The sequence below is a fragment of the Hippocampus comes genome, unplaced genomic scaffold (assembly GCF_001891065.2).
Source record: "Hippocampus comes isolate QL1 unplaced genomic scaffold, H_comes_QL1_v1.1 scaffold7, whole genome shotgun sequence".
Lineage (NCBI taxonomy): Eukaryota > Metazoa > Chordata > Actinopteri > Syngnathiformes > Syngnathidae > Hippocampus > Hippocampus comes.
The window spans coordinates 2259023-2275578 of NW_017842060.1; the positions used below are offsets into that span (position 1 = coordinate 2259023).

The 16556-nt window shown below is 44.7% G+C and overlaps 1 protein-coding gene across 3 annotated transcripts in view; it reads left to right on the plus strand.

The window, feature by feature from the left end:
- sorbs2a (sorbin and SH3 domain containing 2a) overlaps positions 1–16556 on the plus strand; it is a 40542-nt gene that overhangs the window by 9739 nt on the left and 14247 nt on the right. Inside the window, exons 3-13 of one of the 3 annotated variants that reach the window (XM_019862459.1) lie at positions 5025–5080; positions 5824–5913; positions 7480–7506; positions 7605–7723; positions 9837–10190; positions 10972–11098; positions 11408–11583; positions 13312–13378; positions 14582–14632; positions 14714–14933; positions 15000–15114. In XM_019862459.1, the coding sequence (XP_019718018.1) occupies positions 5071–5080; positions 5824–5913; positions 7480–7506; positions 7605–7723; positions 9837–10190; positions 10972–11098; positions 11408–11583; positions 13312–13378; positions 14582–14632; positions 14714–14933; positions 15000–15114 (1356 nt within the window). In that variant the 5' untranslated portion in view covers positions 5025–5070. Of the gene's footprint in view, positions 1–5024; positions 5081–5823; positions 5914–7479; positions 7507–7604; positions 7724–7843; positions 8420–9836; positions 10191–10971; positions 11099–11407; positions 11584–13311; positions 13379–14581; positions 14633–14713; positions 14934–14999; positions 15115–16556 lie in introns of all 3 variants that reach the window. The other 2 variants (XM_019862461.1, XM_019862460.1) reach the window with 2 other exon arrangements.

Here is a 16556-nt window from a genome sequence, read left to right on the forward strand (position 1 = left end):
GCTCCCGGCAACATGTACCTTTCGTTTGTCTTTTGTCTGATCTTTGACGCCGTGTTGTTTGCAGCCGGGGGCTGTCTGATCTTCTAAACATTAGTCATTGTGAAGTCTGGCTCGTCTAGCGTTCCAACAGACATCTTTTTTTTTCCCTTTTTTTTTTTTTTGTCCTTTCGGCAGTGGGTGTTCTTTCTGTCTTTTTGCTGTGCAACAAGGGAGCTAGTGTTAGAATTTATTTGGAAGTCCACCGAGTAGGACCGTGCTTGGGGCGTGGGGGCACACAGAGAAAAGACAACAGAAAAGAGCAATCGTAGGAGCAACAACAAGCAAAACTCAAGCCCTAAATTCATCAGTAACCAGCCAAGATGAAGCTTTTTTTTCTTCCAAATTGCATTTTTTTTTCCTTCCAAATTTGAAACTCTTTGAAAATTGCATTCGACTACACTGCGATATCCATTTGAATTCCGATTAATTGTTCAGCCCTTTTGCAGTTTACATGCAGAGTCCATGCTTTTCCCCTCCGCCCTCTCTGCTGCTGTCCACAAGCCGTGTATAGAAACGATGCGACGCCTCAACTTGTCACACGTAATCCTGTCTCCTTCCGTGCCCGCGACTCCAGAGAGAGAGAGGGAGAGAGAGAGAAAAGCTGGGGTTGTCATTGCATAATTGCATTAGTGCTCCCGTTGCTCGTTAGTGGCGCCCGTGACGCAATCCGCCGAACACACGGCCCCCTGTTGTCGCTTGCGCGGTGGACGCAATGGCGGGGGGGGGTCAGTGTATCGGCCTCCCCCCGTGGGGGGGGGCTTCGCTAATGAGTGGCGAGGTTGAACAAACAAGGCAGATAACAAGAACTTTGTTGAGCGTGGCGACTGTTCAACTAGTGGCGGTAGAGCTGGATAGACACATCTCCGAAACAAGGTGAAGGAGATCATTGGATTGTTTTGGTTGTACCCGATTTGGATGTACAGTATGCTGATTGGAAAAACTCGATCAACCGCCAAGCTTGTTTTGCATTGAAGTCCTCTTTAGCATAACATTAGCATACCTAGCCAAGCCGAGCCTTGCTGAATTTGACACCGTTTAAAAATGCTTCGCCTAAAAATGACAAATTCCCAAAAATGTCAAAGTGAAGAGCCACTTTTTAAAAAGTTGCGTGTTTGTAATTGTCTTTCAAGACTTATTTTGACCCCCCACCCCACTTAAAAAAAAAGTGCAATTGGAATTGCCCTTACACCTCACGAAACTTCAACAAAATTTCAGTCGAGATGCCATCAAACGGTTTCATTTTCTTCACATTTTGACTTTCAAATTTGACCTGCGCTAAGCTTCAGGCATCGGCAACGCGATGTCTTTGTCGTTAACGCAACAGCTTGACTACTTTATATTCATCGCATTGTTTTGTCGGTGTCGACTCTAAATGCAGGCTTGCATACTTGGCATTGCGTTGTGGTTGAACATTTACTATGTGGAATCCTGAAAGGGGGGCAGGAAAAAAAAGGAAAAAAGAAACACTTGGTGAAATGTTTGACCGAGGCTGCACTACTCGGGAGTGTGAAGTAGCAAAGGAGGTCAGCATTCTCCCTGCCCTTGCAATGATTGTGCTCGATCTTGCAAATCCCGCTGCCTCACGAGGGGAACGTGTTGGGGGGGAGGCGCAGACATGTACAAGACTAAAATCTTGCTACAACCGGGTGGACTTCAAAGGATCCATGAGCTTTATTTCTTTGGTATTTTTTCAGGGGTGTACAATTTAGCCTGACTACTAGTATGTCAAATTCAACTCAACAAAATAAACAGGCCGAGTACAACAAGAAGTCCATCGACGTTGATGCCGCCTCCAGCTGGCAAATGATCATTTTTAAGGAGGACGTTAAGAGTCCACAGTGACACACTGTTCACACGCTTCCTAGTTGCTGCTGGGGTGGCCCGGTGGTTGAGTGCAGAGGTACCGGGTTCAATCCCGGCTCCGGCCTTCCTGTGTGGAGTTTGCATGTTCTCCCTGTGCCTGTGTGGGTTTTCTCCGGGTACTCTGGTTTCCTCCCACATTCCAAAAACATGCATGGCAAGCTGATTGAACACTCTACATTGTCCCTGGGTGTGAGTCTGAGCGTGGATGGTTGTTCGTCTCTGTGTGCCCTGCGATTGGCTGGCAACCGGTTCAGGGTGTCCCCTGCCTACTGCCCGAAGACGGCTGGGAGAGGCTCCAACACGCCCCGCGACCCTTGTGAGGACAAAGCGGATCGGAAAATGGATGGATGGATAGTTGCTGCTGTTTTGGTTAGCAACCCAGTTCAAACTGTTTGCTTCAACAATCTTAACTGTGAATCAAGGTCATTGCTAACTACCTGTTTAAACAAGGATTTTAAAAAAATCAACAGTCTCATTTATCATACAGCTATGTTCTATGTTATTTTATTTCTCAGCCAAGTGTTTGCAATAAAAAAAAAAAAAAAAGTGGGAAACAGTGAGTATCCCGTATTTCATTTCGGAGTGCTTTTAACCTCTGTTTCTACTTAGCTAAGTGAGTTACTTTTGAGTCATCTAAAGTCCTGAATTTGCCAGGGTTTATCGAGTGACTGTAATTTGGGTTTCGGTCAACCTCAAAGAAGACCAGCATGCATAATCATACGCGAGTGTAATAACTGTGAGACTGTAAAACCAAAGAGTCTCAGCTGCACGTGCTCAAAACGGTAGCTTGATGAAAACCAGCCATGCGCGCTAGCATGCTTGATGAGGATTTTGTATGATGTGGATTTTATCTCTCTTTTTACGCAGTGCTTGAAGACCATTGAGACATCTTTTGTTTTAATACACACGAAAACACGCGCGACTCCGCGATTCATTCTCTGCAAACGATGCACGTTGATCCAAAGCATTTTTTTGTACGTTTCGTCTCAAGGCTTCAACAAACGGCTAGTGCTACCAAATCAAACCAGCGTACACTCAACAGATGGGTCGGCGTATTTCTGTCAAGAGCAGGGGAGAGTGAACAAGGGAGATAAGCTAGATAGCCTCAAGGGTCCTGACCCCGGTGCGGTGCCTCGGACGGAGACCGACTCAAAGGATGTCAACAGATTAAGCTCATCAGCGAGCGTATTTAAAGACTCCGCTAATGAGGAGCTCCGACCGTCGCGGTCGCTCCCGCGCACCCGAGGAAAATATGTCGGCTCGATATCACCGAGGCCCTCGCGTCAAATCTTCCGTCCTCCAGAGATGTGACACGGATGTCCTCAGAGATGCGGCGGCTCTGCGAATTAGCCCACAGAAAGAAAAACTTTTCCAAATAAGGAAGAGGGCCTTCGTTCATTTCAACCCAGCAACGCGTGCGTTTGGGCGGTCAAAACAAAGATAGGCCCGGGGATTCCAAATAAGTCCGGCGACATTTTCGACAGAAGTCCATCGAGCCAATTGTCGAGTTTTGGGTTTTAGGTCCTCCACTGCTGCTCCAATTTACATTTTAACCCCAAAGAACCCTTTAATCATCCAGCACCTTGAGTGTCGTCCATCTTTCTGCCGTAGATGGTGCACATTTTTGTCACAGTTGGACAAAATTTCTCGGATAAGTTTCTCTTAGGTAGTGATGGTCTGGACGATAATCAGTGCCGATATTTGGCATTTTGCCGTACCTCGGCATCTGCCTATTTTTTATTTTTTTTAAACTTTGTAAAACTCTTCACTGGAGAAAATTTTAGGGAGCTATTTATTTGTTGAAGTTTTCACTGAACTTCCTGTTGTACCTGGAAGTTCCTTGGAATTTTTGTTAGAATTTTAGAATAGATGTTAAAAATCTGAAAAGCTGTTTAATAATCATGCTAATCAGGACTTTGAAAAGGAGCCCAGAAAAAGGACACTTGAGCCACTTGAAAACCAAAAATAATCACATTTTCATGTTCTTTCCAAACACGGCTTTTTGAGACTTTTTTTTGTGGGTCGACTCACGATCATCATCATGCCTCATGATAAATCTCAGGTCGCAAAGTGAAACAGGTTTTGAGTTTGCTAAATTTTCCCAAAACTTCATTGGGTATTACCAGGCAAATTTTTGGGAGTCAAACCTGCCAACCCAAACCAAACACAATTTTCGCGCGGATTGCCTTACCTGCAAAATTTGGGAAACTTCACAAGGTGTGTTTGGGCTGCTCAGTGGGTCCCCCACCCCCCACCCCAGTCAGTCCAGCCATAACATTCACACCACCGACACAGCTGCTGTGACGCCGCAAATCTGTCCCCAAGAAACATGATCCTGTTTATAAGCTGACCATCATTTGGATGCCGACAGCTCGTGACGCCACACCCATGATTTACCCAGTCCGCGCGTGTGCGTCCGTGCATATGTGTGTGTGTGTGTGTGTGTGTGTGTGTGTGTGTGTGTGTGTGTGTGTGTGTGTGTGTGTGTGTGCGTGTGTGTGTGTGTGTGTGGTGCTTGGAGATAGATTTACGACGGACACCGTGTGAAGGTGAAGATTGGCTCTCCAGAGGCTGAAAAAAATATCCCACAACACACAGCTTGATATAGACCCAGCGTCTTAAAAAAAAAAAAAAAAAAAAGACGCTTTCCCTGCATTAATTCTTGATATTATTTACTCCTCTCCTAGCGTTTTATGTGTCATCCATTTCATAAAACTGACACCTCCTACAGAAATAACTACGAGAGCCATCGAGGCTTAACAGTCCCGATTAGGGTCACCCCCACCCCCAAAAAAGTACTACGAGTCATACTTCTGGATTGACAAATGAATAAAAACAATTACATTTTGGGATGGGGTGGGTAGGGTGAAATAATATTTCTGAATGCGCACCTTTTTGTCGAATCTCCCCAACAATTTTTGGGTGTTCTTCCCTCCAGCTTTACATGTCGATTATGTAACTACAAACAAATTTCTCATTGGAAATAATGGAAATACGGTCACAAGAGCATGTTTGCAGGTCATGTGTAAGTTTACTACGCTTTTTATGAAGATGTTAAAAACAATGTAACAATTTTCACGCAAATGTAAAAAAACAAAAGTTTGTCTTTGTTGTTTTTGCAGGACGGCGTCTCACCCGGGTTGGAATCTGGAAGAAGCGCGCTTCACTATGAATACAGGTACGCCCCATGAAATGTCATCCAGTCCATTCATTGGAACCAAAATGTCTTCTCTTTTCAAATCAGGTAGTTTGCAAGTGTAATTCGTCTGCTCTGGCATTGGTCCATATGGCGTTGAAAGAGATTTCTCTGAGAACCTGTTGCTCTCTGCCTCACCGAGAATGTATCCCTCCATGAACACTTTTCCAAAGCTACAACTTGGCAGTCTTCCCGAGCGGACGTCGATACCGCTGTGCCGGCCGGCTGTTGATGAGCGGCTCATTTTTAAAATCTACACACGGCACCGTCTGCCAACGTTCAGATTGTTTACACCGCCGGCAGCCCGACAAAGTTGGCGCACTCGATCCTTGGCGCCGCAATCCCCCTTGCCGCCACCTAATCCCCACTCGAGGAAACAGCCAAACGAGCCCTGTTTTGCATCCATCGATTGTTTGATATAAAACAGCTTTTCTCCCAAACTTGAGGCCATGCAACCACCTGAAAGAGTTGGCACACCCTTACTCGATGCATCTCTTGAATGTTTGAACGTAACCTCCAGTATTCCTTGCCGTTGTGTTGCTGTCATTCATTTGGGCTCAATTGCACGTGCTTTGTTTGTTGCATGTGTGTGTGTGTGTGTGTGTGTGTGCGTGTGTGCGCGTGTGTGTGTATGTGTATGTGTATATATACACATCTGTTAAATGCTCCCATTTACCCATCCACTTGATGGCGCATGTGACCGCCCTCGGCTGCGACGTTCTCAGACAGCGGCGGATGTGCTCGCAAAAGTGTCGCTGTGTCGCTCACGCTCTCGCCCATGAAGAGGGTCCAGAGCTCGCCCAATCTGGCCTCAGGTACTAACACCTGCATGACCCAAGTTCACCCAAAAAACGCTCCCCCACCATGAGACAAGCTCGTTTTCACATCCTCATATTGCTGCTGGGCCAATGTTGTGATTGCTATTTTTTGCAATGTTATTCTGTTCCCATTTGGTCAACCTCTGGGGGTTGAGCTTCAGCTTGAAATCATGCCACAATGGTCATTAAACTCTCGACAGCTCGCATATGTCATGTTCTCCTTCAGCCCCTTGCGATTTCCTCCTATTTTGCGTTTTGAGCCTATCCCAGATGACTTTAGGTGGACAAAAAAAAGTCTTTCAATTCTTTAGTGAATATAATACAAGTTTTTTTATAATCTGGGAAGTGGCCAGAGTACTCAGCCAACATGGGGAAAATATGCAAATGTCACATCGGACCACACAGACTATGATCCCAACCTGTAAAGTTAACCTGCTAACCACTCGTCCATGATGCTGCCCGTTCTCGGGCTATATTTTTAATTAAAAAAAAAAAAATACAGTTCAAATTAAAATGAGGAACAGCAGAGTTGTGCATTCCTAAAAATAATAATAATAGTAACACTGATAAACAATGTTATGGTATATTACAGTTAAACAGGATCTTCCAAAGAATTGTTTCGGAAAAAAAATACTTCAGTAATTTCGCTTCCTTGGACATAAACATGGACGTGTAGAGAAACCACATGTCAGGACTGGAATGCCGATTGATGTGAAAGATTACTTTTTCCCAAAATGTATCATTTTTAACACTCCATGCTTTAATTTGCCTCTAATTGAGGAAATATGATATTTACAGGAGGCATGGTATATGAGGACATGAATAAAAAGAATGTTTTGTGGAACAGTTTTGAGGGTCCATGCACCTGCAGGCATCCAACTAGCCATAATCAACAATAGGGATTTAGTTATGACAAAAGGCCCGCGTTGCAACAAAAGCTGTTTCAGCGCACTTTGTTCACGGTCACCTAAGCTGTGTTGGATTTGTTGTGGTGCAATGTTGGACTCTGGACTCATTGTTCCCAATACTGTGGAACCTCTCAAGTGTAACACGCCCTTTTAAATAGATTTTTTTGGAATTCCATGCAAAAATGCTTTTAACATTGTCACTAAAGTGAATATACTGGTCCCTTGGGGTACAAGTTCTTTGTTCCTTGGCCACGCTCGTAACTCATCGTATTGTATGTGAACAACAAGGTTAACTGAGGCGATGCCAATTCTCTTAGTTTTATGTTTAGTTTGACAGTCATCTGAGAGTGTCAGTAATGAGTTCGAAGCTCTTCATCCGCCAAACTGCCCCCGCCTCGAATAAGGGACAGCGCGATAGAAAACCGATGGATGGATGGCTTAGTTTGTTGTATCGTAACTTTGGAAAGCAATAAATGTTTGATGTGAGTGAGTCTTTTGGTTTAATTGGCAATTCAATTGATGATTACAAAGACTGACGTCTGCTAATGTACTTGGTGGACATTAGGCTATTGCTGTTACCATCCGATGACGAGTTCTGCAATTCTACCAGATAGAAACTTTGGTTTTCTTGACTTCTTGTCTCTCTGTTCCCCAGGGAGTGATCCTCACTCATCAGACTACAGTAAGTCTGTCTGTTGCGTTTCATTCGCCGTCTGTTCCTTGCTGACTTTTGATCTTGTGCTTGCCGACTGACGCTCGCGAAACTGACCTGACCTTCAGGTTCCTGGCGGTCTCGCAGCGCAACCGATGGCCTTAAGAACGGCGACGCCATCAGCTCGTCTCTGGCCGCCAAAGGCTTTCGCAGCGTCAGGCCCAACCTGCAGGACAGAAAGTCGCAGGTAAAATGTCTCAAAGCACATTTTGCCTTTTGAGGTTTGCGTTTTTGTCTATCCAGGAATGTGACTATAATCATTCTGATTTTATTTTATTTTTTTCGATACTTCGATTTGGTTCGTAAGGATGACAGTCACATACCCCTGCCCCCTTCACGAAGAGATAGTTTCCGTTTCACCCTAACCAGCGCTAACCCATCAGCCTGCAGCCCACTCACTGTTTTAGCTGACAACATCAACCCTGGAACGAAGCTAATGTTCTCCCACCAAGACGAAGCGTCTTTAAAAGAGTCCTACACTTTTAGTAGCACTTCCTTGCACAGGGAAACCAGCGCTAACTCACTCCAACTTGTGTCTAGTGTCCCAAATGATGCTTCGGCTAATACACAAGTCCAAGAACGTAAGGTCTCCAGCCTGACACTCACTCCCGTCACCATCCCAGACCCGCCCGAACACCTTAACGTTGAGTCCACAGCTAGCGACCCGCCCCCTCCTCCCACACAGCACCCGACCACCCCTCCTCAGCCCTCCACGAGGACCTCCTCGCTCGCTGTCAAATTGTTCCCGAAAAGCCAGAAACACGATGCAGAGCCTTCAAACAAACCCGCGACGATCCTGACTCAACCAGCAGATTTGGCTCCATCTGAAGACCTGAAGTCTCCTCCGGCAGTTCCACCGAGACCGTCTCCTGCCGAGCTGTTGGTACAAGAAACAGCACAAATTCAATATAAGATCACTAAAACGACATCGCCTTGGTGGCATAAAGGTGGAAAGAAAGAGCAACACACACTTTGACTTGTTTAGTGGACAATCTCCAACCTTTGGTGGGTTCTGTGTGAAAAGGCCCAAGGGGGATCATTTTGTGCGATATCTCTGTGATCACTTGTGTGTTGCTCTTTGTTTTTTTTTTTTTCAACTTGGTGTTACCATAGAAGTCGACTAACTCTGGTTCTTTTTCAATGCGTGAGCAGCTCATCTGACCCACTGTTATGCATCACAGACGTGTGAAAGTCAGTGGGAAGTACATTACATGGACACTGCGCATTGGGCGGCAATGCTAATGGTTAACATATAGAAAGAGTAATCATTTTCAATATCCATTGAAATGCAAGGGGGCTGTATTAACGGGGTCTAAAAAGCTAGCCAAGTGAAACTGGGCAGCAAGCCAAAAATTAAACAGAAGTCACAGCGCAGAACACGACATGCCGACTGCAATTATGAATTACACTGGAGTGTACCTTTGCGAGAGCCACATTCCCACCAAATGTGGTATACTGAGGCTCATTACGCGCTGCTAAAGTAGCATCGACTTCACGAAAATGCCGAACTTGCAGCCATGTACAAAATGCGACCTTGCAAACTCTTACAAACACTTAACTATAGATTTTCAACCCCTCAACACGGAAGTAACATTTTTGTGGACTAACTTACGCACACTGAGAGGGTTCCCGCACCTCCTGGAAAACTTGGAAAATTATTGAGCAATTTTCCAGCCATGGAAAATGAGAAAAGAAAAGTCAAATGTCCCGGAAAAGCCCCCCAATGTGATGCACCCGACCAATCAAATTGCATATTCCTTTGAACAATTCTGCTGCCCAGTGTTTCCATATGCCTTTGTTGCTCGAGTTACTGATGATGTTGTGGTGTCGTATATCGAGTGCACGTTTTCTCTGTTGAGTGACAGAGAACTAGTGGACGTGCCCCGTCGGTGTTGGCTGTGGACGCCAAGATGAAATACATCTCTGGTTTTAGTCCAGCCGCAGCGACCATGACGACGGCTTTGAAATAGCAAATATGTGAACGACTAAAACTTAATTGCGAGTTCGGCTCTATTCAACTTGTGTGTATTGTGCAACGATGCACCAGTCCAGTTGAGTACCAGAGCAAAGCTGACCTAGCAAGATTGGCTGTGGGTGACGTTATTTGACATGTCCCGATCCTTGTGTCCATGTAGTCTATTTGCACTTGGACTAACAAAGCCTTTTCCATCCACAGCATTAATCAATGAAGACCCGCTGCGGCGTCATGAGGCTTCACCGTGTTACTTCCACTCATGCTTTGTGACAGGGCGTCTAATGAGCAAGGCCACTAAGCTCTCTTCCTTCCCCCCCATCACCAGGGCCCCATCTCCCTTGACTCCACAGCACGTCACTCCCCCTTTCTGAGCCACAGCTCCGAATCTCTCGACTACCTGTCGGGCCTAATGTCCAAGGGGCTGTCACCCAGCCCGTATGTCACGACCGTCACCGCGTCGCCCCCCGCCTCCCCCGTGACAGTTTCGGCTCTCAGCCACTACTCCTCCTCCACGGCGGGTCTGCTTGACGAGCTGCAGATTTGTAGCCTGGACTCACCCGGCGCCTCGCCCACGCCGTCGCCCACCCTCAGCCACGTCTCGGTCTTCACTGCCGCTGCTGCTGCCGCTGCTGGCCCCGACGACGCGCTAACTGCCGCCGCAACAGCCACTGTCACTAACGTAATTATGATCCCAGCAAGTCACCGCCGCATTTACCCAGAAACGCTCCGCCAACTCACTCAGATAGCCGCACCGCCATGTGTCGCTTTTATCTGTTCTAAACGACCTGCTTGATTCCAGACTTCAGCCCACCGCCCTGTCATTGCACCGCCTCGGCGCTCAAAGCTCTGCTCTCTGTTCCTTTTCTGTGTAACTCTCCAATTCTAACGCCTGCCTGTTCTTTTGTGAGCTTGTGTCAAAAATTCATAAGCCAGGAAAACAAAGCAGCATGAAAGTCGCACGTACAATCACAGCCAGCTCTTCTTGCTGTCTAATTGCGCAAGCAGACCACTTTTTTTTTACTGCCAAATAAGCACCTACCGTATATTCCTCAATAGTGTCAGCATACCTGACATGTTTTACACAGAATTGGAGGCTTCTCGTGCCTATTCTTGCTCATTCCCACCAACAGAAGTACAACTGTACCGTAGTTTTGACTCCTCATTTAGCAATGTTGTCATCAGTGAGTAATAATTTTTTTAAAATACTATTTTAACGTGAAATAATCTGTCGCCGTCTCACTCTGATGGAAGCGCTTCCTTCGGAGGAGCCTTCCATCATGTCCACTGTGTGCGTCCTTGACGTTATAACCAAACTAATGGAAGACCTGTCTGTCTGTTGACGATTCCTGTTTCATTTTATGACTGTCCTCCCAGAATCAGTCCTCCCTCCGTCGTAGAGCTCACCCAAGTCATCAAATGACCACTTTTATTGATTAACTTTGTGGTCCACCTCCTCACAGGGCCAGGTGCTCTCTCACGCCATGAACGGGGGGACGGGGCACGCCACCAGGCCGCTTTCGCCGCCATCTTACCCGCCGCCGCCCGCCTCGCTCTGCTCAGGACTCCTGAGGCAGAGCCAGAGCTCAGGTCAGATGCTTCGAAATTACAATTATACCTTTTACAGTATTTTCCTGAATCAAATTGTACCTTGACTTACAAGTTAATTTCGTTCTGTGACCATGCTTGTAACTCAGATCAATCGGATCTCAAATGAACTTTGCTCATTGAACAGCCCCCTCCCCAAAATTTTTTTTGTAAAATGAACTGATGGTGGCCAGATGTTGTGAAGTTCATGGCTGCCATTTAGTGATGGAGAATGTGACAAACAAAAAAAAACAAAAAAAAAAAAACCCCACAGAAGAATGATTCATGTATTGTCTCTATTCTGTGTTTTAGAAGGTAGCGAGACGTTCACCAGAGAGTCTGTGGTGTCGGGCAACGCCAGCTTTAGTAGCACCATGCCCATCGCCCGCTTCTCTGAGGAGGAAACCAAGGTGTCTGTCATCAAAGCCCCCCACTACGAAGGCATCGGACCCGTGGACGAGTCGGGCATTCCCATTGCCATCCGCACAGTGAGCATTTCACACGATTTAGATCTGCATCAATCAAAATGTTACATCTCTGGAAAACAGGCCTCCAAAAGTCAAAACGAAAGCAAAATCATTTGGATTATCTTTCTTTTAGGTTTGGTTTGACAGTAAACTTCATACATTTTTTTTTTCTTGCAAGTCAAAAGCCAAAAATTGAGCGACGTCTTCTATTTCGGCAAACTCGCAAGTCGAGTCACTCCTAACTTCAAGGCTGCGCTGTCATCATGGCTAATGGCATTATTTTGGCGGTAGTTTGCCAATTGTGACAACTTCTGTCGAGGATTAGCGCATATTAGCACTCTGTCCACTTATGGCTTGGTGAGAAGCCTTGTTGTGGACAAGAGTTACAGGAATAACAAGCTGAGAAAATGATGAAAAGAAACGCGAGGAGTCCTGGAGAAAAAGCAGACGCGTCCTATTGTGAGCACACAAGCATTTTTGCGGCCTCTCTATTTGGTAACCGTGGAGAGTGAAGTGGTAATTGGCCCCCCAGTCTCGGCGCTTGCATGCTCAGGCCAACACTCTCCCTTTCCGTGGAGCCTCTTATTCTGCTTCTTTTTTTTTTCTTTTTTTTTTTACTGAGGCGAGGCCAAACACGGGTTTTAGTGCTAGTGAATAAAGGCAACATTAAGTTTGAGTGGCTCTTTAGTAGGTGTGTAGCTTGTGTAGAAACACGCTCATACTACACATTCTATCAAATGTCCGCCTTGCGAATGTATATGGCAGAGCAGCCGATGGTTATTTGTGGTCCATACAAAGAACTTTACATGCGTTACTTGCCATTGATGTCCATGTGAATTGATAAAATGGCAGCAACTTCAATACAGGACGCACTGAGTGTTTTACATCTTGCCCAGTCATGAAATGCTCTGGCGAAGAGGGCTGCACATAAAAACTGGCGCGGTTCTCAAATGAGCACCCGATTGTAATTTAGTGCTAATTTTTTTTTCCCTACTAAATGACCTCCCACACTTAAAAGACTTAGCGCACATCTTGGGAAGGTTTATATTTATTGAGGATATATGTTATTTTAATAGAACTGAATACAACTTTTTATGTTGTTGTTTTGTTTTCCGGCCTAGTTTTCAGTTTTTAATTCCTAATCCCAACAACATAACATGCCAGTGCTACAAAATGGCAGCTTTTTAAAACAAAAACATTTTTTAAAATGTAATAAAAAGACCTCATATTATTATTTAACACAATTTACCTGGAACGCCCGTTCTAAAAAGTAATTGTCTACCTCTGACTTGCAGTATGGAACCGTGTGATCAGCTAGCAAGCTTAGCAGGTTTCTCTCTTTATCCGTGCCTTACTTTAACTTTTATTTTCAAGTTGTCTCTCGGAAGCAATCGTTGCGGCAGCTGACTTGACTTCAAATTGGCTGGTCTGACCTATTCTTAGTGCACAAAGTGTGGTGAAAGATGCACTATTCAATTTCCAGCACTCTTGCGCGCCAGTGCACCACTTATGCGCACCCCTGCCTATAAATGACAATTCATAAAATGATTCGGAAGCATTTATCCACATAATTGTAAAAAACCATGACATATGAAAACTGCTGACATTGTTCCAAATAGAAACTTACAACAGAACATCCCTGTAGTCAAACACTTTTACACACATGACTTGATGAAATGCTGGCAAGCTAACGGTTGCTATGCTAATATATTGATTTTTTTTTTTTTTTTTTGTCCTCTCTCCACATAGACGGTTGATCGGCCCAAGGACTGGTACAAAACCATGTTCAAACAGATCCACAAGGTCCACAAAGCGGGTAGGTTAACTTGACTGTACCATGACCCTAAGAAGCTCCCATTCATTGTGTGATGAATTGTCTCTCGTTAATGACGCCTCCCCCACCCCGCCAAAGCACTCCTCTGCCCTCACGCCCCGAGCCAGAACTCATTAGGCTGGTGGTGAAGACTTGCTAATAAGAAACAATCCGTCCTGGGAAAAGTGCTCCAATTTCCAGCTTCTGACTGCGAATGTCCAGCACAGGGCTTATTTGTTCTTGACTGCTCGGGCTAGAAATACCGATGCAACGATTGCATAATTGTGCGTGTGAATATGTTTCATTCTGATGAATAATGACAAGCAAAATGCCTCGGTGGGGTGCTGTTAACCTCAAAAGCAATAAGTCAAAGGCTCGTTTTTAATCCATTTTATCTGGAAAAGTGGAAACTTGGGAGAAGTTGAATGCTTCACAGCTGGCTGATCAAGGCATGAAAAATGTGTGTGTGTGTGTGTGTGTGTGTGTGTGTGTGTGTGTGTGTGTGTATGTGTGTGTGTGTGAGGGGCAGGGGGGGGGTGTTGGATGGCATACAATATCTAAATATAGCGGGGCCAGTAGGAGAATGTCAGGGCCAGAGCAGAGCACTGCACAAATAAAGTGAAGAAAAAGCAAAGCAAAGGCTCGAAGGGCCGTCTGTCAAATTTTGAGATAATAAAATTCAGCATCCTTAATCGTTTGAAAATTCCAGTGTTAATAATTCGTCTTTTGCGGAAGTGAACAGTGCCTTGTGATATAGGCAGAGCTTTTTGCGTGACTCTTGGACTTTTGGATTTGTATGTAACTTTCAAAGCGCATTTTGTACAATATGACCTTGTTAAATCAATTTTTTTTTTTAAGATAAGGGTAACGTCAATAGTTTGTTTTGTTCGAAGAACAACAGTGTCTTCTGAAATAAGATGTTTGCCTTTGGGATTTTTGTGACCTTTTTTTTTTTTTTGGAGAAGTGTAGCATCAATAATGTGTCTTCTTTTCTCAACTCAACCGTATTTATAGAGCACTTTAAAACAACCGCCGCTGTGTACAAAGTGCTGTACGTTGAGCGCTGTACATAAATTTATTTTGGGAAACATTTCTGACCCCCGGCAGTGTCCTCACGTAATGCTCATTCCAAAATCTGCCACTAGTGATCGTTTCTATTCATATCTACCTATTTCGACATGGCCTAATACGCACTTTACTTTTCAGATGATGACTATTCAGATACCTACAGTGCAACATATGCTATCATCAACAATGGTGAGCTAGGCTTTACTTTATGACCAATTAATCGTCACAGTAAGCCATTTAGTCCAATGTGATGTTTTGCATCTTAAACAGATGACTACGGTGTGCCACCCGGCGCCACCTTGGCCCACCCAGCCCCACGCACGCACACGTACAGGCCGCTCTCCAAGAGCTTGTCGGACAACAGCGGGCAGCGCCTCGCCGCCCGGGATCCTTCGCCCTCACCCGTACCGCCTCCGCCACCGCCACCTGCACCCTCCCTGCTGCAGTTGAGGGCCAGAGACAGCGACCGTGACAGACACACGCCAGATATGTGAGAGAATATTCACCTCTCGCCTTAAATGTTGAGTTTCTCGGGCCTAATGGTTCTTCTCTGTAGGAATGAATGGGGTCCTCCCGAAAGGAAAGTAGACACGCGAAAGTACCGTGCCGAGCCCAGGAGTATTTTCGAGTATGAGCCAGGGAAGTCCTCCATTTTAGAGCACGAAAGACCTGTAAGTATTTTTAAAAGATATTTTTAATATTTTCCATCATATAAACAAATTCATAGAATTTTGTCCAGACAATTTTCTCAATGGAACCAATCAGTTCACAATTAATTGTGTGGGTTTTTTTTTGTTTTGTTTTTTGTTTTTGTTTTTTGGTGACATTTTTGTATTTTTCTGTCTCAGTAACTTCAGACAGAAGAAAAGACGACCACCATTTGTCATTTGAACTAAAGAACAATACATTGAATCGTTTGATCAATCAGTCCACAATTAAAGGTGAAGTCGTTAGGCTTGAATTACTTGCGCCCCCTTTTGGTTGATGCTGGTTCCTGAATAACTTGCCAGTCACCCCGATAGACAGAAATAAACACTCGGCCTACTTGAGAACGTTTAATTATAATGCTGAGTAAACATCTTTTTATTTTTTTTTCAAAATGACACTCCTCATTGTGTTGCCTTTGTGTGTGTTGATTGCACAGTGCTGTCAGCAGCCATCACCAAGCCGCTGCGCTTTTCAGGCTGACTCATTGTTCCCCCAAAACCACAGTTAAGCGCGATGGATGAGATGAAAAACACACGCTGGCATCTGTGCAGGAATAGAATTAAAACAATACCAAAAAATGCAATCATAGAAGTCCTATTATGCAGACCAATTTCCATTGAAAAATGTCTCCTCGGGCCAGACTGAACTGATGAAAAGCTGCCGACAGTATGATCATATTTGAAATTTCAGCGCTCAAAGCCACTTTCATTTGGCAACATGAAGTTTGGTTGGCATGTCAATCATGAGTCGACCCACAATAAATGTCAAGAACCCACGCCCCAAAACACACAGAAAATTTTTGGTTTGAAACATTTGTTTTAGGGTGCTTTTTATTATTTCGAGAGGTCCTTTAACGACAATTTGAGTTCTGCGGTTGTGACATATTCTTGTTCCAATGCCCGCAAAATTTTTGTCAAATTTCCAGTGTTTTACCCCCCCATGATTTTCATAGGTCCATGGAATTTTGGGTCCAATTTTGAGTCTTTTGACCACATATATCTTGAGTTCCAAGGTCTGCATTTTTGGGGGGCTCCAATTCCATCAAATTGTTCACATTACAAGGCCCTCACGATTTTAATTGGAATTGTGACACTTTTGACCACCAAACTGATCACATTTGTAGGTCCGTTGAATTTTACAGTGAATCTTGTGTCTTTTGAACACTGAAGTGATCGAGTCCCAAGCGACAACTGTGTTAACAATCCATTGGAAAAAATTTGGGGGGGGATTCTTGTCGACTTTGAGTTTTTAATATTTTGACCACCTTCGTACTGTTCAAATTCTAATGTGCTTGGACTTTTTAGTCTTATTCCAAGTCGTTTCCGTATCCAGCTGTTAGCATACAGAATTTTGGGTTAAATTTCATGTCTTTTGACGACAGAACCGTTCATTTTTGAAGGTCCAC